At 39.4% G+C, this 21,183-nt stretch overlaps 1 protein-coding gene across 4 annotated transcripts in view; it reads left to right on the plus strand.

Annotated features, from left to right (window-relative positions):
* Positions 1–21,183, plus strand: part of LIN28B (lin-28 homolog B) — a 97,606-nt gene that overhangs the window by 46,998 nt on the left and 29,425 nt on the right. For all 4 annotated transcript variants that reach the window (XM_083608435.1, XM_083608436.1, XM_083608434.1 and 1 more), the window contains one exon: positions 16,793–16,977. In XM_083608435.1, coding sequence (XP_083464561.1) covers positions 16,793–16,977 — 185 coding nt within the window. The remainder of the gene's footprint in view (positions 1–16,792; positions 16,978–21,183) is intronic.

Below are 21,183 nucleotides of genomic sequence, written 5' to 3' on the forward strand. Positions count from 1 at the left end.
ACATAAGAATATAAGACATTGTGCTTGCTTTTTTTTTTTTTTACTTGCTAACCTGATGTCTTTGGGAACTCCAAGGACAGGCTATGAAGGCAGCAGCACTTCCCCACCAAATGGTATTCAGGGACATGTTTCCTCTAAATTTGAAGGTTCTGTATATCTATAATGGCTGATAGCCATTGATAAGAATATTCTCCACATATTTGTCTATATTGCCTTGAAACAAATCCATCTAAGTCACATGGTTCAATCACGTTTAAAATGAGGCAGAAAAAAATGAACACGCTGTCCAGTTTGCTTGTTTTAAATAGCGATAACAGCAAATTAATAATAAAAGGGAGGATTTTCTGTTTCAGCAATCAAAATTGATTGTTTATTAATTTATTCAATAATCTGTTCCAGTATTTTAACATTTGTATGTTTTAAAGTATGGTTGTAAATTTTTATCTATTTTGTTGTTTTATCTTTTTTGTAAACCACTTTGAGGGTATTTTGTCACTCATGTATAATTCCTACTATATAAGTAAGTAAAGTTAGGTGTGTGCGCATGGGCCTCAAGATTCACCTTGCATCTGTTTATTTTTAAAATGCTGATTTATTTCTAAGATGCTCTGTACATTCTCCATTTCCATGTCAATTTTGGCTTTCAAGACATTTTGTATTCTCCCAGTCATTGTAATGGGGAATCAAAAGAACAGCTCCAACTTTTTCCCCTTTTGGCAGAAATGGATGACGTTTACAACCACAGGAAGCCCTTCCAAAGTGTCTGGGATTTGGGGAAAGTGTTCCTTCCATAATTCATATTAGGGCAATATCTTTATTAGACTGACAAAAATTCCTAAATTTATATTAGTTTCATATTTTCAATGGAGTTGCAACAGTTTGCCTTTCTCTTTCTTATCTTAAGATAAGGTGTGGTTGAGTGGTGTATATTATTGCTTGTATATTTTTTAAAACTTTCTGATACTTCTTGGTTCCTTCAAGATAGCCTCATGTTGTAAGCCTGGAGTTCTATCTGGAATGCTCCCTTTGAAATTCTGAAGAGCTCTGGGGCAGGGGCAGCAGCAGCAGCTGAGGGATTGTTTATTAAAGCGGAGCAGTGTAGGGTTTTTGTTTTTAAATGAAGCTTTTACCTTTCAAAAAATCCTTTGTGGCTGTTCAGTAATAAAAATAAATACAGAACTCTTCAGTATCTGCAGGCCACATTCAAGACAGCCTTGAAAAAGCCCATGGACCTACAGAAACACAGAGATATAAGGAAACATAGAACGAAACAACAAAAAAGCAACATGAGACATTCTGCAGGCCCTGACTTGGGGAGGTATTGACACCATGATTTAACCTTGGGGAGAGACCCCAAATCATTCCAATTCACCTTGTTATTCTGCCCCCATTCAAAACTAATGCACACCCCAGTGGACAGAGGTATTCAGTGGAAACCAGCACTGAACATCGCTGAGTTTTATTTTAGTTTTTAAAGTTTGCTCTTTTTCTTTTTGAAAAGGAAACCCGGGGAGGGGGGGGGAGAAGTGGACTCTGTGACTCAGAGAACACCTGAAGAAATGTTCCACAGGATTTCAACATATTAAGATTTCCTCCCCCAGCCCAAGGTTACAGTTGTGTTTTAAAAAAAGAAGCAATGAAATTTACTGTTGGGGTGTGAGGCAATATAAATCGGTTCTCAAATGAGCTTCATAAAGACAAGAATATCTGTATTAGCACATACATCCTTTTGCCAAGGGTGAAAGAAACTGCTTGGCTTTGAGCACCTATCTGCCATTCTATATTATCTTTAAGCATCCTGCCCAGATGACTGTTGTAAACAAAATATAGATCCAGGAGGTTTGTTGATATGACTCTTAAAGGTTTTTCTGTGTGGTTCGGATTTTCTTTATGAAATAGGAATCTTAAAAAAACAAAAACCAACTAATCAGTGAGAGACATTTTGTACCAACTAAGTATTTAAATTTTAGAAAATAATATATTTCCCTCGTTGTTTACACAGTCTGGTAATGGCAACATCTTAGTTACACCTAAGTCAAAGTAAGAGATTGTTGTTAGCTTTGAGAAATAATACAAGGAGCGAAATTTGAATCTTTAAATCTCCCTCCCCCCCCCACCCCCTTCTGTCATTCACACATGATAACCTTGTAAATATAAGTAGATCTGAATAGTTTCCTGTTTCCAGAATTGTTACACTATTACAATGAAAATACAAGATCACAATAAAATAGAATGCAGTTTTAAAATGGCAGCCCCAGATCCTAGTTGTTGCCAAGTTGTTCCCTCTGGTGCAGCAAACTAACAAATAGCTGCTTAATTGACTCTGCAATCTGTGAAGTCCTTTGCCAGTGACTTGCTTAGAATTCAACCAACTGTTGCTCCTGTTAGGCCTTTGCAAAGGAGATTTGAAGGTCAATGGTTCAAATCTGGTTTATGTCAGGAGATGTTAAGTGTACATGTGTTTTTCATTCTTTCAACTTTTCCTGTGGAATAAAACCCTGGATTTTAAAAATTTCAGTGGCAACCATTTTTTAAAAAAGTGCGTAGATTGTGTATTTATATGTGCAACTTCAGATTTGAAATCCTTGGTTTTTGTTACATCTGAAAATTCTACAACTTTGTCAAACTGATGGAATACTGGGTACATTAAATGTTAACTGTGCATCTTCACTTTTCTGAATCTTACAGAAAATCAGATTCGGCTCCTGTAGCCCTCAGTCCCCCACCCCTCTCTAACACACACACCTCACATGGGAATAGCATTTTTATAAACTAAGTTGCATAGAAAGCTCTGTTTTTATTGAATATGCACCAACTGATTATTATTTTTTTAGGTTAACTTATTTAACCATCTCAATGGTGTTAGAGTGGCTGACTGTTTTGTTCCATATGGTTAAATTAGTGTACAGCCATATGGAAATGCTGCATATAACATTTGTTTACAGTAAGGCAAAGCTGGAATTGTTTGCACATGAAGGCATGGGTGTGTCCCCCACCCAATAGCTTAGAAAAGAACATAGAATGAACCTGCTGGATCAGGCCAATGGCCCATCTAGTCCAGCATCCTGTTCTCACAGTGACCACACAGATGCCTGTGAGAAACCTCGAAAGCAGGATTCTATTACAAGAGCACTCCCCACCCTGTTGTGGTTTCCAGCAACTGGCATTCAGAAGCGATGCTGTCTCCAACTGTAGAGGCAGAGCATAGTCATCATGGCCAATAGCCATTGATAGTCTTCTCCAGGAACATGTCCAGTGTTTTAAAGCCATCTATGTCGGGGGCCATCACTGCCTCCTATGGAAGTGAGTGCCATAGTTTTAACTTTGCACTGCATGAGGAGGTACTGTATTTTTCGCTCCATAGGGCGCACCTGACCATAGGGCACACCTAGTTTTTAGAGGAGGAAAACACAAAAAAAATATTCTGAATCAAATGTTGCACTAAACTATTTAAAGCAGCAAAGCGGGCGGCTCCTGTCCGCTTTGCTGCTTTAAAGCGAGCCTCAGAGGAGGGTAGGAAGGGGAACCATGGCTTCTCTAAGTCCAGTTAATAATGCTGAGCCTGACTTATGGCCATCTAGATTAGCCTGGCCATCTCAGTGGAAATCTTTATCCACTTTCTCCATACCTTTTCCTCCTTTCCTGCACATGGTACCTGTGGCCCTCCAGATGTAGCTGGACTCCAGCCAACTTCCCTGGGCATGCACTCTGGGGCTGATGGGGCATGGAGTCCCAGCATCTAGAGGGCGAAAGGTTCTCCACCCCAGCATATAGTTTTACTTGGCTAATGTTTCATCAGGGAATGTGGGTTGTTGAGGTATAAATATTTCTCCTTTAATGGAGACAGTGTATAGCAATGTTCCCTCATTAGATGAATAATAATGTGTATTATTTTTGTAGCACTTAGCATCCCAGTGTTGTGCAAAAATAAAGCAGATATGAAGAGACATTTCAGGGGTTGATGATAAAAAGGTGGGAAAGGGAGATGCATGAGTGGGAGTTTCAGAAAGGAAGATTGAGATAAAAGTTGTAGGCAGGTGAAAAAGAAAGCGATCCTTGGCTGAGAAAATAGAAACTTGGCACTAAAAGGAAAGAACTGAGGAGAGTCACAGAGAATCAAGGAAAGAATGGTAAGTGTAAAAGGAATGTGATCACTTTTAAATAAAAAGGAGTTTAAATTGAAGGCACCAGGTCAGTCAACATATAATTCTAAGCCAAGCCATAGCTTTTCCTTTGTTTACAGCTCATTGCCTGTCTGGAAGGGACAACGCATTAAGCTTAAGCATGGCTTAGTGGGCAGCAGTAGCAGCAGGAAGAGCAAAACAGCCACAGTCTGATCTCTAGGAAGCTGCACATTCATGCTAAGCCATAGTGTGGCTTAGCATGACATGCAAACTGGGAAAAGGGAAGACAAAGGTTATACAATAAAGGAAATGCATAGTCAGTGTAAAAAAAAATAAAGAATAACGTGAGTAGCAGGATGGAGATATAACTGGATGGAAGTGAGAAAACTGGAAGATGAAAAAAGTGAATTGCAGTAGTCAAGTTGAGAGAGAATCATATAGTAATGTCTTGGCAAAGGATGAAGTCTAGAAATGTTTTAGAGTGCAATAATACTGTATTGCAGTAGGCTAAAGGTTTCAGGGGTGAGGATCAAGACTGTACACCTGAGTAAAAGGATAGATGATAGCAGGGCCAATAAATCAAATAAGAGAAGGAGCTGCTGCCAGAAAAATCAGGAAGACAGTTGAGAAGTTCATTTTTAGATGTGCTTAATCTAAGAAAAATGTGAGGAAGACAAGATTAAGCAGCAACAAGACATAACACAAGATTAAACAACAAAGCAGAGGGATATGGGCCAAAAAACGACTTGCAATTCATCTGTGGAAAAATTAATAATCCCACATGAATGTATAGTAGTAGCCAAAAGGATAAAAAAATAAACACAAATAAGCAAAAGTCCTAGGACTGACCCTTGGAAGGACAGCAGGAGAAGGGAGGAAATAAAGAATATGAGCCAGAAATAAAAGGGGGGGGGGAATGAGTAAAGAGCAACCAGATTGCATACAAAAGCAACCCATATAAATGTTACTTGAAAAACTAATGGACGATAAAATAGACAATAAAATGGTAAGATCATTTGTGTAAAAATCAGATAATTCTAAAGGACTCTGAAATTATCACCAGTAATATATTACTAGTGATGAGTCAAAGCAGATTTAGTGGAGTGGCAGGCATAGAAAACTGACTGAACAGGCCAGCTAGTAACTAATCATCAAGAAAAGACAGACAAGATGTTGTAGAATTTCAGAAATACAAGAAATAGTACAGAGAGTGAAAATTGGAAAAGTCCAGCAAAGGACAGAGGACTGTTCTTGATCTTAAAATATGCAGAAGATGGAAACTTGAAATATACAGAACAATGGCTAAAGTCAAACAATTAGGAGAAAAAATAATAGCTGGTCAGCAACTTGTCTTGCTAGAGTGCCACTTGAGAGAGTCTTGGGGATGGCTGGTGATTGTGAATGGGTTTCTGGGCAATCTCCATATTGAATAGGTGTGCCACAATAGTTGCCCTATTGTTGTTTAGACAACTCAAACTCCTCTAATGTTTTAAAATATTAAATCTTGCTTACTGTTATAATGTGCCCAATCAGATTTGGCAAAGACAGGGGTGAGGTGTGTGGTTTAATTGGTTGTTTAATTTGTGGCAGGGGGAGATAAATTATGAAAGTGGAGGAATAGAGAGTAGGACAAGGAATGGTTCAGGCTTTCAGGGCTACCATATGACTATCATTCACTGGGCTGGTCCATCATCTCAAAGCAATTTACAGCATTTGAATCCTACCTTTCTAACAAACTACTCAATAATAAAAGCAATAAATATTGATAAAAATCAGGACCGCAGTGCCTCAATGACCACCTATCCCTATATAAACTGACCCTGACTATGATTATCATCTGAGGCAGTTCTTCATATGCCTCCTCCATAATAGGAGGTGGCAACACAAAAGTTTTCTGTGGTGGCTCCCTGTTTCTGGAATGCTCTTGCTAGAAAGGTTTGCCTGGCACCTTAGTTACATATCTTTAGATGCCAGGCAAACATGTTCCTCTTTGGCAATCTCTGTGTGTGTGTGTTTTGTTTTTTGTTTTTTATTTGTTTCTGTAGTATATATTTTTTATAATTTTGTATTGTAAACCACCCTGTGATCCTTGGATGAAGGGCAGTATAGAAATTTAATAAAAATTAATATTGACTTACTACACATAGCAAGACATACGCTGGACTAAATGCTCTTCACAAGGCAGTTTGGTGATCTATACTTGGAAGGATTTTCAATAATCAAGTTGCCATAAATAGATCATTTGGGTGATTTTTAGACTCAGTGGCCTTGACATTTTGCAAAGAGCAAATGAGGCAAGTGGGGTTGGTCTGTCTTGGCGATCCATGGATTCAGGCAGAGGGAGTTTGCAGTTGGTATGGCTGATGTTCCTGTTGTAGTTAGCTGTGGAATGCAGAAATGATTCTGGTGGTATATATCAGGGATGTCCAGCCAGTAGATCGCAATCTACTGGTAGATCCCTGGCTGATCCTGGTAGATCACAGGATCCTTACCATGTACAAAAAGTTACAGGAAGAAAGCTTTAAAACTCTGTGCAATCCTCCCCCCAAAAAGCTCAACAACTCTGGGAAATCCACCCACCCCACCCACGCTCCTCCTCCCTCCAATGACAATGGATAGATCACTGCCAGCTTTTTTTATACTGGGAGTAGATCACAGTCTCTTGGGAGTTGGACATGCCGGGTATATATTATTGCTCCTAAGTGCCCTCTCCTGGGGAATTGAAGCCAGTCAGCTCCTTGGTTATATGAGGGAGCTTGGAGCACAGAAGCAGCTGGGAAGATGGCTAGAAGGGAAGCAGATGACCAAGTCATACGCAAGTAGAGTCTTCACAGTCTGTTGTGGCATTGATGGCAGCAAGAAGGGAATGCTTTTTCAGTCATCATTGCCTTGACACAGCATCTTTAACTGTTTTAAGTGGAAACAGTTTCACAAGTGGTATGCCTGTATTCATTTAACAAAAACCATTCAGTTAAACATATGCCAATGGCTCTCCCATGTATGCCCAAGCTCCAAAATGCGGGTAAAGTGCAGCTGGTTACGCCTGTAGTGGATGTGTTATTTATGCAATGTGGATATGGTATCCTGTGTTGTGGTCAGGTCAAGCCTTGCCTTGGAGCTGTATTGTTGTCAGTGGCAGAAAGGAGAGAGCTTTGCTTTTAAATACTTTTCGAGTTTATGGAACCCTTGAAGCTTTAGGTTACTGAACTGAATTGTAACTATATGCAAACATAGTAAAATGTAAGCCAGACTTGGAACTGAAAATGAGAAACTCAATGGAAAATGAAGAGAAGCATCAGGGTTAATAAGAAATCATTTTAAACTACTCAAATACTGTAGAGTCATTCTCGATAAGACGAAATTAGCGTATTTATAACACTGTTTGCACACATGCAGAATTTAGAGACTATGCTTCTAAACTAGTGTGAAGGGCCTAGAATTCATGGGGAAATTATGTTTAGGTTTGTTGATGCCTCAATTATATTTATGGTTTTATCTGATTTCTTTTTTAAATGGTAATCCTATATGATAACAGAATTTAAATCCACAACCCACACATCACAGTAAAGTTACCAATGTCCCGTATAATTTTAAATCATAGCTACTCAAAATAATGTGCTTTCCTTTTACCCTGTTACTTCCTTCAGAGCTTCATGGAGGAAACAAAGCAGAGACTGACTTCAGGTTCTATGGGAACCAGAAATCTTGGTTTCTTTTCCCCAACCAAACCACAAGAAGTGTGAGCCAAGCTTGCTTCTTCACAGCAGCTAGCTCATGGTTTGTTTGGTGGTGGTGGGGAGAACCATGAGAGCAGATTAGCATGATCCATGAAGCCAGTCTCTGGTTTGTTTACCCCTGGTTGAGAACACGTAGGAGTGGTGGATGAGCTTAAATGCTCATTTTTTTGAATAACATGTCATAGTTTATTCTAAACTATAGTTTAAGCGATGTGTGAACTGTTTGTGTGAACAGAATGTATTGGGGCTTCTTGGTAGGGGTGTACACTGACAGCAAGTCTTGGTTTGGATCCTGATTTGTGGCTGTGGAAAGCAGCCTGCCTCACTCTGAGGCACTTTGCAGTTCACATACAGTGGTACCTTGGTTTACGAACTTAATCCATTCTGGAAGTCCGTTCTTAAACCAAAGCCATTCTTAAACTGAGGCGCACTTTCCCTAATGAGGGAACCACTGCCGGTGCCCTTCCACCATTCGGATTCCGTTCGTAGACCAAGATAAAGTTCGCTAACCAGAACACTACTTCCGGTTTTGCGGAGTTCCTATACCAAATAGTTCGTAAACTGGGCTGTTCTTAAACCGAGGTACCACTATATTTGGCTTGGGACCCATTCAGATCTGCTTAGTTGTTTCCCCCCACTATTCAGAAATTTTATATAAAACCCTTTTTCCCATTTGATAAAAATGAATGAAATTTGCAAGCATCCTAACCTCTCCAAAATGGATAAAGCCTATGACATAGGTCCAGGAATTTTTATTCTAGACAGCATTTAACATCTTATTTTAGAAAGAAATAAAAAAGAAATGTTAGCCCTTCTGAGAACATAATTCTTCCCTAATTCTAGGATAGGTACAGTGATTTTCTTGGAATGGCAGCTGTTAGCTTTCAGTTGGTTTAAAAAAAATCACTTAATCTCCCTTAGTTTTATGTGGATGGTTGGCCTGAAAATTACAGATGTGAGATAAATGCTCCTGCAGAAGAAAAATGGCAGATTGCAGACATATTGATCCAGGTGCTTTTTTGCTAGGCATATTTAATTTTGAGATGGAAAGAACTGCAAGGGATTTGCTTCCCAGATAAAAGTAAACACACTGAATACAAGTGTGCCCTGTTGGGCTCAATGGAGTTCTTCCTCTTCTCTGTCCCCACTGTGGTGTTGCTCTCCCTCTGTTATGATACATACCTTGGTGTTATGACCAGCTTAGAGAGATTACTTTCTCTTTCAGCGGTTGCTTGTCTGCAGCATCTTTTAGCGTCTGGGTTACCAAGGTGCCACAAAGCGCTTCAGGGGACCTGGCTTCAACTTAGGCCACATTGTCCACATCCCCACATTGCCTTTTGCAAACCAAAAATCCTTGACTTACTTTCAGGATTCGTCCAAATCTGATGCATCATTGCATATGTGATCATTAGGTGGGAATCTTTCCTGTTGGAATATAACCTCATAGGGCCTTTCTTTGTATCTATCTGTTGGATACATTTATTATTATTATTATTATTATTATTATTATTATTATTATTATTATCTATAGCAACTGCCATTTTTAAGCCTAGTAGTAAATGACAACAGCGGCGAACTCTGCTCTAAAGGTCCCTTATGACCATTTTCATTCACAGACTGAGCTGTAAGCAGTGATCTTCTATTCATGCAATGTATTTATTTCATTGCCGGCAATACAATATTCTCAGTTAGAATGGAAGAATAGTGCAGGCAACTTCCTCAGAACTGGCTTTATAAAAAAACACATTGGTTGCAAACTATGATCATAAATGAAAATATTATGCAAATTATCAGCTTGGCTTGGCATTAACCAGCAAGCCTAATACACTATGTACTTATTCGGCAACAGCTTCAAATGAGGAAAAAGTTAATCATTACTTGAAAAATGTTGATACACATGAGCATAGGGAGAAATGCCATGCCCTGTGATGGCGTGAAAGGTGCAGAACATTACAGCCTTAGTAATAGATAGGTAGATAGGATTTCTTTTTACTTGTCTACAGTTCTTATGCAAAATTTGGCATTACATCTTAGACTTCTGTTTATGAGTTTGAATTACTCGTAAATTAATTCCTGTACTGCAACACATTTCCAGAGATGGTTAGTCACTATTATAAGCTCCCTGTGTTCAGATACCTGTTAAATATTTTAAGTGATATGCCATTTCTATCAGGCAGTTGGCTCAGGCTAAAGTATATATTACATTGTTTCTAAAAATGTAATATATTTCTACTACTAATTTAGTTAAACTTCTGAAAGAACCAATTATCTGCAGTTTCTGTAAAACCATTATCTCTGAACTAAATACATAATTAGTAAAAATTGCTTTGGCCAGAAGCATCACTATTAATGCTATAGAAAGCAGTGAATCTGTCTGTCTGTCTATCTATCTATCTATCATCTATCTATCATCTACCTATCTACCTATCTATCTATTTATCTATCTCCTGTGCTTCATATGCACTTTCAGTCACAAATGTTTCTACATTTCATAATGTTGATAAAGTGTAAGCTGGGATATAAAATTAATGGGTATTCAGCTTGTCTTTTTTAAAAACAATTATTACTGTAACATAAACAACATGCATCTGTTTCATGTTTATAATTTTACTGCCGTATTTAATATTTCAGGAAAACAAATTTGGTCTGAAAATATTGCTAGCTGCACGACACAAAATTCTCAGTTAGAGACTATTTATCCAAGATGTTTTTTAAAAAATTCTTCCATCATAATTGAGAATTATTTTCACTGAGAATATACTATTTTAAAACATGGAATTTCTTTCTTTCTTTTCTTTCTTTTAAAAATAGTAAATATACTAACCTAATATAATTTGCTACCTCTTTAGTTTCTCACGTAATTTATTGGTTTTATGCAGACCTGGGCTTTAATAGACTAGAATCTCTATCAAGTGGACTTTAAAGAGGAGCAGAATCCCAGCTGTTTCATGTGCACTGACAGATGTGGCCATAATGTACAAGTAATTTCTCTTGTGAAGCCTCTGAAAAGGCTTGTGCTGTAGAAGAAGCAAAAGCGCAGTTCACGGCACAAGGAGTGTTTGGCTTCGTCTTTGCTGCATAATATTTGCAAGTTCGTTCTTTTTCCACAAGCACATGTAGAGCTCCAGTTTAGGTCTGATGTCTGGGTAGACTAGTTTGGAAACTGAATCATTACCATCATCATTAGCAGTAGCAAAGCCCAAAACAACAACAGAATGTGTCTTTGTATGTGTGCTGTAAATAAAGATGTTTTTCCAGGAGCCTGAGCCATAAATGTACTTCTTTTGATGAAAATAGTTTGCTGATTCATTACCTTTGCATTCAGAAGATCCTTCAGTATTGGACAGAAAAAAAAACATGTTAATAGTTAAGCTATGTGGATTCATAAGTCTTAGTATGCTGCCAGCTGCAGTTTGCTTGTTTTTTTGGGGATGCTACTGTCTTTTTCAGAAGGTGTGTATGGTAAGCAGGGAGGCAGGCAGGCATTGTGATCCACTTCCACAGAAAAGCAGTGTGGCATGTGATTAGGAAACTCCGATATCTTGGCAGTAACAAGCTCTGTGTCCTCCCAGTGCCAATGAAATATGTTTTTGAGATCTGCAGAAAAATGCCACGCCATGAATCTCTCCTCCGCATATGTTATATTGCCTGTGTGGCTGTAGACAGATATGGAGAGAAATCTCCCATGCACAGAAAAAATGGCCGGTATAAACTATGAAGAAATATTTAGGCATTACTGGCTTATTTTTAATAATTAAAATTTATATTTAAGGCTGGCTGTGATGCTAATTTAATGATATAAGCTTGTGCTTCTCAAACCAATGAAATGAAATGCAAGGAAAATATTGCGTGCAAGGTGAATTTCTATAAGCGAAATGTGTGTGTGTTTTCTCCAGAGCTTTGCATGGTGCATCAGCAGGTGTTCGGACCCTGACTGGAAGCCCACAAAAGAGAGGAAATTCTGAATTAAGGCTCATTATGGGAGCCCTTTCTCCCTCCCATGCTTGTATGCTAATAGGAGTAACACAGGCATATAAAGAGGAGAATAGATAGCCATAAAGAGCCCCAACTTGGAGTTTCCTTCCTTTTGTGAATTTAAGTTAGATTCTGAAGCACCCACTGACACTGGGCACAATGCATCAGAAACGTCTTCTGTACAAGACCACTGAAATTAATGGGACTCTCAGAAGGATGGAATTTGTGCAGAGGATGCTCCTGGTAGAATATGTAAGGCAACACTTTTTAAAAACAAAACAACAAAACACTAAGGGATAATTTTATCAGGCATTGTTTCTTGCTCAATTAGCAATTATTGCTACAGTAGCTAACTGGTGAGTTAAGCTTAAGCAGCCAATCGACCAGAGGGTAAGTAACACTCATTTATCTAATTATTTAGTTAATTAAAGCATCAGCTTAAACTAATAAGGGCACAGGAGCTAAATCCTGTAATAACTTATAGCTCTGAAGCTAAATCTGTTGAACGGCAGATCTGTACAAGATTTTCAGTTCTACCCTAGCAGGCAAGTTTTGGGAGGTCACAGATACCCTTTATTATTGTCCTTTTGTTGTTTTCCATTGGCTTAAATGTAATGTAAGTTGTTTTAGTTGCTCTGGTGTATGGCTGGGGGCTTCAGCTCTTGTATTTGCTAGTTGTTTTTAGCCTATGTGATTTGTATTGTTTATTTTATTGTGTCTTTTGTTTTGAGGCTCTGTGCAGGGTTGTATATTTATTTCTTTATTATGAAATTTTACTGGCCAGTTATGTTTTTGATTGATTTTATGTGAGCTCCGTCTCCCATCTGCCCCTGGCAGCATGGTCAATTGCAAGGAATAACGGGGACTGTAGTTTATCAGAACCTGGAGAGCCTCAGCTCCCACACCCCTGCTAGATGGTATGCAGTAGCAGACAGTATTGTGGGATATTGACATGTGAATGTGGCCCAGGTGAATGGCTAGTAGTAGCAGTAGTAGTAATAACAACAACAACAATAATTTTATTATTTATACTCATCACATCTGGCTGGGTTGCCCCAGTAGTCACTCTGGGCAGCTTCAGTTTTCCTGCCATTTTCCTAGCTATAAAATTTTTAGTGGCATTTCCATGTTATATGATTATAGAAATAACTTGTTTGTAGCCCCCTTAACCCAGAAAATAGTGAGAGTTTTGTACTTCCAGTTTAAATGGGTCAATGCCACAGCCACTCACATGATGAGCCTTAAGGCAATATACTGGCATGCACTGGGCTCTCTCTTTCCTCCTGCCCCCCCCCCATTTCAAGGCTCACTTTTTTGGGGTTATTTTGCCCAACGAGTAAAGTGTGCTAGAAGATTTGCAGGCTGTAGAGGGAGAGGGATGCCCTGATGTATGGGGAGAACAGTAGTGTGCATGTGCATACAGGTGGGCAGAACCAGCATCTTGGCTGACATTTGTGGTCATTTGATGCTCATTGTTGCAGTGCAAATGTCATTTAGTGCAACGTGACCACACGGTGTCTGAGACATGACAAAATAGCTGAGTGCAGTGTAAACAGAACATTAGAAAATAAGACAGAAGCACTAGCCTTGTAATTAGTTAAACTAATGCAATAAACTCATATTTGATTGCGGTCCTGATGTTTACTGATCTTACTGCTGCTTACAAGGAGGTAGAGGAGGAGGTGATGCCAGTGCACTGGTTGGATTTCCTCTGCCAGCATGTTTGCGCTGCGCTGACCTTACTGCCACCTGGCCTCTCTTCCCTCTCCATCCCAGGAAGTAGCAACAGTGCAACTGACCAGAGTGCCTGCACTATATCATCCACTACCAATGCTATCTCAGTTCAGACATTGCATTGAGCTACAGCACACAAAGCATGGCTTACAGATCCTATGCAAACCATGGTTTGTCAGTCGGGATATTAGAGCTAAGAATGGCTCAGTCAGAGCTTGGGTAACACTTAAGCAAAAATAGTCACAGCAGCCAAAAATCCCTCAGGTCACTGTAAATCATCAGTCCAAATTCATACCTGAAAAGCCAGGCTTGAGGTGCATTGCTAAAAGGCCAGCAGTGAACTTGTGACAAAACTGTATTTTTATGAGGTAAATTCAAATGCAAGAATGTTGTTAGGATATGAAAGCTTTTTGACATTTAAAAAATGGCTGACTGTGTGGTTGTTTACCCCTGACTATAAAGCCAGAACAGATGCAATATATGTAGTTCAGCTGGCAGTCTGCCAAGAAACAAATAGGTTGTTGCAATTTCAAAAGATGTGTTTTGCTCACATATTTGTGAGTATTTCAGTTACGGCACTTAACCTGATATACTAGCTTTTATATGAGTATTATAGTGGTACCTCTAGTTATGAACTTAATTCATAAGGTCTGTTTTAACCTGAAACTGGTCTCATCCTGAGGCGTGCTTTTGTTAATGGGGCCTCTTGCTGCCACTGCTCTGCCAGCACACAATTTCCGTTTTCATCCTGGGGCAAAGTTCTCAACTCGAGATAACTCTTTCAGGTTAGCGGAGTTTGTAACCTGAAGTGTTTGTAACCTGAGGCGTTTGTAACTCGAGGTACCACTGTATATGGCAATTGAAAAGGAGTTGAATTCTGCTAGGTCCTTTAGCAGACGTTCCATTTGAAATCATTGGTCTGGTTATAGGCCAAAAAGGATTTGGATTTCCAGGAAGAGCCTGATGATTGGCTAGAGGGTTCTGAGTAGAGTGCAGGCACAGGGTGAATAGTGGGGAGTTGGTAGTCAGTCATTTGGTCAGAGGCTGAAGAGAATGAAGAGTATAGGAAGAGGCAGATGGGACCAGAGAATCGCTGAGGGAAGCCAGGCAGGAGATTCCAAAGCAGTTGCCCAGGAGAGCTGCTGGCCAGAATGACAGCAGCTGTCAGTTGGTCACAGGAAGCAGGAAAGACTTCAGAGACACAACTGTGACATCTGTGTGGCTGATTTTCCAGCACCTGACCTGAATAGGGACTTCAGAGGAAAGCAGAAGCAAGCCTGTCAGGGAGAAAGTAGCAGCCTCAAGTGGCGGAGTCCAGTGAGTGACGGCTAAGGGACTGTCCTACCTTGTAATCTTTCAGTGAGCCCTGATCAGAGAGAGGCCTTCACTCACCTAGGTATCTGTGAGCTAACTGAGGGAAGCGAAACTGAGAATTGGGTTCCTAGTTTTGCATAAGGCGTGAGAACTAGGGCTCTCCGGAAGCAAGAATTAGCAGTTTTAAGGCAACGGTCACATCTTTTAAAGTGAATGCAACAGATTAAAAGTAACTGTTACCTATTGAAGCAGTTCTCAAAGTGCTGTTAAATAAGGTAACTGCAAATAAATACTATATATCTTTTAAAAAAATACTATGTTATATTTATCCCCATGTAAACTGTGCTCCTCAGTCACCAAACACTTCTCTCTTTTGTGGTGCATGGAGAGACATTACCCTGGCAGGAAAAGACTTTGAAAGCAAAGATTGTGCGATCACAAGCATTATTCCTGCTTGCAAAGGGTACACATGTGTCAAGGCCACAGCACTGGCAGACATCCCCCCCCCAAATGCCCACCCACCACTTCATATGGCCATTAAACCCTGGTTTATAGCGCTACTTGCACAAACAGGAAAGAACTGCCTTGAAACCTTGTGCTCATATGCTGCCCACTTCCCTCTCCGTCTCTCACATATCCAGGAGAAACGCTTTCCTTGAATTATCCAGGGATTATGGGTTAAAAACAAAACTCTGATCAGAACAGAACAAAAAAACCGTGAACTTCAAACACTGGTTTCTGAAGCTGTCTTGTTAAACTTAACCAGTTTGTTTTTAAGCCATGATCCCCGGTCTAGGTTAGGGGAGAAGTTGGATGACATACAGGGAAAGTGAAACTAAATTCTGGCAAAGTCCTTTCCCTGGCCATGCAGGAGGGAGGAGAAGGGGAAGCATTTGATTCTTCCTGCAATGCTAAGGTATGGTTTAGTGTTGTGTGAGAACTGGGGCACAGTGCTTAAAGGTTGCATTCTTTTTAGTTTGTAAATGGCATTCCAGCTATTTATTCTCTTCATTTAGAAGTTGCCGTAAGTCTTGTATTCTCAGAAAACTGACAGGGTTCGTAATGAAAATAAATCCTAGAAAGTCATTGAAATTGCTGTTCCGCTTCATAACCTTAAGAGTAATAAGTTTAAAATGTATGCTTTTATGGATCAAGCAAAAAGAAAAAAATCTATACTGAACTCATGGTAGCATAATAGATTTACTGGTGATTAATTGTAATGTGATTTTATTTGCCATTTTCATGAGAGGTTTTCCCACTTCTGTTATGGATGTGTATGGAAGTTGTGCTGGTTTGAAAAATTGATATTTCCACCCCTTTGCCTTTGTTCTGAAAGTGCTGTTCAATGTCTAGATAAGAAAGATTCAAAAGTGAACCTTTTCCACTGTTCACATTCCATTTTAGGAAGTCTTTTCACTTGTTTGTTTATCAAAATAAATAATATGATAATATGAAACAGAACTTTTTTTTAGCAACACTTTAAAGTGCACTTTAGCTAGCCAGTGTTTTCCAAGAGTTTCTCTGTGTATATATTTAGAGCTTATGAACCAGTTTTTCACCAGCAGGTACTCAGTTGTTCATAAAAAAAAATCCATAATAATTCTTAGTTACATCCACCATGAAGCCCTGCTGAAATCCACATCTAATCTGTAGACACAATGAAATGGTACTAATTGTAGTGTAGTGTCCTAGGTACGCTTTGTTCTGCTAGAAGTTCATTTAAATGAATTAAGCAAAAAAGATAATTAAATGTGCCTAAGTATGTTCATAAAAGGAGTCAGTTTTTATATTTCAGAAATATAATTATGTTGTCAGGTTTTGTTTTGGGTTTTGTTTTTTTTACATACTTCAGTATTGTTCTATTTTCCCTAAGCTTATGGTAACTAAGAATATGTTTCCTGTTCACAGAGCAAGCTTTACATGGAAGGATTTAGAAGCCTAAAAGAAGGAGAACCAGTGGAATTTACTTTTAAGAAATCTTCCAAAGGACTTGAATCAATACGGGTAACAGGTCCAGGTGGGATTCCCTGTTTAGGAAGTGAGAGACGACCCAAAGGAAAAACAGTACAGAAAAGAAAACCAAAGGGAGATAGGTAAATATTTTTCCCCCTATTTTTACATCTTTTGGAAAACTTTTATTCGCGGTGCTTCTCTGCAGACTCAGATGCAGTCATGCAATGATAAGGATGTGAATGGTTTAACTTGTGATTCTGGAAATGGCATATTCTGATTCCTTCCATGAGGAAGAGCTGTAGCTTGGTGGTTTGCATGCAGAAGCTTTTGAGCTCAATCCTTGGCCTCTCTAGGTAGGACTGGGTGAGGCCTGATCTGAAACTCGGGAGAGCCAGTTCCAGGCAGTGTTGATAATAATTATCAAGAAGGACCAATCTGTCCCAGATGTACAGCATGTGTTTGCTCTGTGGGACTTTACATATGTGTAAGAGCACTCTTGCCATGATGATTTGTTGCATTTCACATTAGGTTCTGGTACTGGAAATGGGTTCTAGTTTTCCTCACATACATGTACTGCGCTGTATATATGTCCTGCCATATGTCTTTCGTTCATAAAGTAATTTTAGTGTTACATGCAGAGGTCAGCTTGTTCTGCTAGCTCATGTTGGTTAAAAAATTTCTTTCGTATTATGCAAGAGAATAATGACAGGTCCTAAGTATTTCAGGACTTCAGGCGGGCTAAGAATAGAGATAGAAGGGGACAGGGCAGAGAGAGAAAGAGCTCCTACCAGAGGCAGGTGTGGTGAAAAAATGCTCAACTGAGAATGGAACCTATTGAGAAGCCTATACTGTGTAGTTTTCTGTAATAATTATTCAGATAATGTCAGCTGTTGCGGTGTTACGGGCAGAGCGTTTGTGTGTGTTGAAATCTGAAAATGTCTTCTGGCGCTATTATTAAGATCAAGGAACAGCCAAAACAGAAAATATAGAGATCTAGGATGGTTTATGGTTGGTTTCACTAAACTTTAATGTAGTGTGTTTTATCCATTTTAAGTTAAAATTATAATAATATATATGTTATAATTTTTTATTTATACCCCGCCCATCTGTCTGGGTTGCCCCAGCCACTCTGGGTGGCTTCCAACATAAATAAAAATAAAAATAAAACATCAAACATTAATAGTAACAATCTGATATCCAATATAAAAAGTCAGAAGAACTTTAAATTAAACAATTTATATCAAATAAAGCAATATTCAATAACCTGTTAGAAAATAATAGTAAACAGTAAAATTAAACATCAACAAATAATAATTAAACAGTTTACAATTACAATAAAGAATTACTAATCCATAATCAATAAAAATAATAGAAAATCACAATGCATAAAATACCACAAAACATACAAAACCAAGTCACCCTATGAAATTATGTGGAAGAAAATGAAAGGACCCACCACTAGCACAAGAAAACCTGGCCTCGCCTGACAGGGGTTTGACGGGTGCAGAGATGCACTTAGTCTTTCTAGAGGTCTCTTGTTTCCCATCATAAGAAGCTATAGCTCTGACCTATAATATGTAACTAAACCTGTTTTCCAGAACAGAGTGTCTACACTGTGGGCTTCCCGTTGTTTGTAGACTTCAGCTGACTATGAATCCCTGACAACTAGCCAACAGTATCTGGAAGACCACATGTTCCCTATTTCTGGTTTAAACAGAGTCATACTATTGCAAAGGATAATTTTATGTATGTTTGCTCATAAATGTAGGAATTTCCTCCTTTCCTATGTGCATGTTGATGCAGACACTACCCACAGTGCCCATTTACTCCCAGTCTTTTGTCTTTGTCTGTCTGCATCATCCATTCATCCACCTAGTTATCTTCTTCCACCCCAAATAGTCCATTAGTCCTAACCGGCTTAGTGGCGGGTTCTGCAATGGCCGGGCGGGCCAGATTTAGGACCCTGGTGGGCCGGATCTGGCCTGCGGACTGTAGTTTGAGGACCCCTGAGTTAAGCAAATTCTTCTCTTTGAGTCACATTTATAGTATTTAGTATTTGTTCTCATAGCGTGGAGCCTTTGTCAAGAAGTGCATTCAGAGAAGGGTATGAGAAGTGATTAAAATTACATCCAGTTTTTCAAAGAATAGTCTTCGGTGGCTTTAGAGGTGGGTAGAATTGCTTTCCACCCTTTAGGTTTCGGACAGTTTAAATGCTGATCAATGTAATGGAGTTCAGACAGGTTGGCAAACAATAGTAAACCACAGACTGCTCTCGTTTCATTGCCTGCCATTAATGCTGCAGTACCCTTTACATCAAAGTTAACTGGGCTACTTTGATTTCGTCTGTCATATTGATATGTCTGATACATGTGCTTTAAATGGCTTGCATGTTGAAAGATGATTTTTTTAAAAAAAATCTTATTTAGAATTATCACAAAATTATAGAGCTGCATCTGCCAACATTTATGTTGGATAGAGTAGCCACAATCCACATCCCTGTGCCGGTGGCAAAAGTCCTGTTCAGTTAATACTCCTTGTGGGGTGAAAGCAGATATTTATTTATTCTATACTAACAAAACTAAACTACCATTCCCATTGGCTCTATAAACCTTCCTGCCACCATTCAGCCATTTACATTTATTTATCACAAGATTATTAGGTACGCAAGTTGATCTGGTTAACAGTACAGTGTTTTTTTACACTTCAATGGCTTCACACTGTCGCTTCACACAACGTATATTCAGCTATTAATGTTTACTAAAATGGCTTGGCTTTAAAGGAGAAGTTACCTACTACAGTCGTACCTTGGATCCCGAATGTTTTGGCTCCCGAATGCCGCAAACTGTTCAGGTTTGCGAACTGTTTTTGGAAGCTGAACATCCGATGGGGCTTCTGCAGCTTCCGATTGGCTGCAGGAGCTTTCTGCAGCCAACCAGAAGCCATGCTTTGGTTTCTGAACATTTTGGAAGTCGAACGGACTTGCGGAATGGATTCCCTTCGACTTCCAAGGTACGACTGTATATTAAAAACCCTTTAGCCAAATTGCCTGTTTTTTGTCTCCATGCCCCTTAAGCTTCAGCAACTTCACTGCTGTCAGGTCCCACATTGACAGTTAAACTGGACCCTAAAACGCACTAGACAGAAAACTTCTCCCTTCATATGCATGCCAGTGTACATTGCAATACAAAGGTCAAAACACATTACACAGTGCCCATTAAGACTTAGAGAAACAGTCCTAGTTTAAAGCTGAGAGCCTCTTCTCTCCACATGTGCCATGAATAAAAGGGAAGAAACAATTCTTGAGACAGGATGAATACCTTGTCATCCTCTGGATGTTGTTGGACTCCCCACCAGACCCAAATAGCATGGCCCGTGATTAAGGATAATAGGAGTTACTGGGCGAGTCCTAATGTCGGAGGGAATATGATCAAATTCGGGCACCTTTTACCATATGTGGTGGTCATGTGACATATCAATTACTGTGGTTTTGGGTCATGGTATCCTGGAAGATTAGTGTAATAATCACAGGACAGACGGTCCCACATGTCTCTCAGTTAGCACTGTTAACTCTGCTTGAGGGAAGCTTAAAAGAGCTGAAGTATAAATAACACTATAACTCTGATCCTGGTTATAGTAAGACTTGTTATAGCTCGTAAATGGAAAGCTTTAGACAATGTCTGCATAGAAGCTTGGCTGCAACAAAATGAACTAATAGGAAAAAAATAACCGAACACCCGAGATCATTGCGAGAAAATGAGGCTTTCTGGGGAACTTGTTGCAGGCTTGTTGCATATAAATTTAGAATCATCCATGTCCACAAACACTTTCTGTTTTGGCTTTAGATTTCAATGCCATGTTGATACTTAGGGGTGGGGGACTTTAAAAAGGGATGATAGGAGTTGTAGCCCATTAACATCTTGTGGGGCCACCAGTTCCTTATACCTCAGTTAAAAGCAACAGATGGGAATTGGCTCCTTAAGAAGGCTATGAAAAGAGGTTGCTTTGCTAGAATTGGGAGTAGCTCTCAGGAATTCAACTACTTGTGTGGATTTGGTTGTCTTTGTCTCATAATTTTAGCACATGGTAGTAGTGAGGACCCAACTCTGGGAAGAATTAAATGTCTCACTCTTCCAATCATTCCCTGTTCCAGCATTTTAGCTTGCTAGATGGAACAATCCCCCTCTCTTTTGCCCCACTGTTCTGGGGGTTCCCCTGACCCTCTGAGAGCTGATACTGGGGAACAAGAGAGGTTGGAAAGTCCCATCACACAAATGGCCTTCTGTTGATGGGGCTGGTTATGTGAACCCTGTTCTCTAACACGCTAGTCTGTTATATCTGTGAACTGA

This window comes from Podarcis filfolensis (genome assembly GCF_964270895.1).
Source record: "Podarcis filfolensis genome assembly, chromosome: 3".
In the NCBI taxonomy this organism is placed as follows: domain Eukaryota; kingdom Metazoa; phylum Chordata; class Lepidosauria; order Squamata; family Lacertidae; genus Podarcis; species Podarcis filfolensis.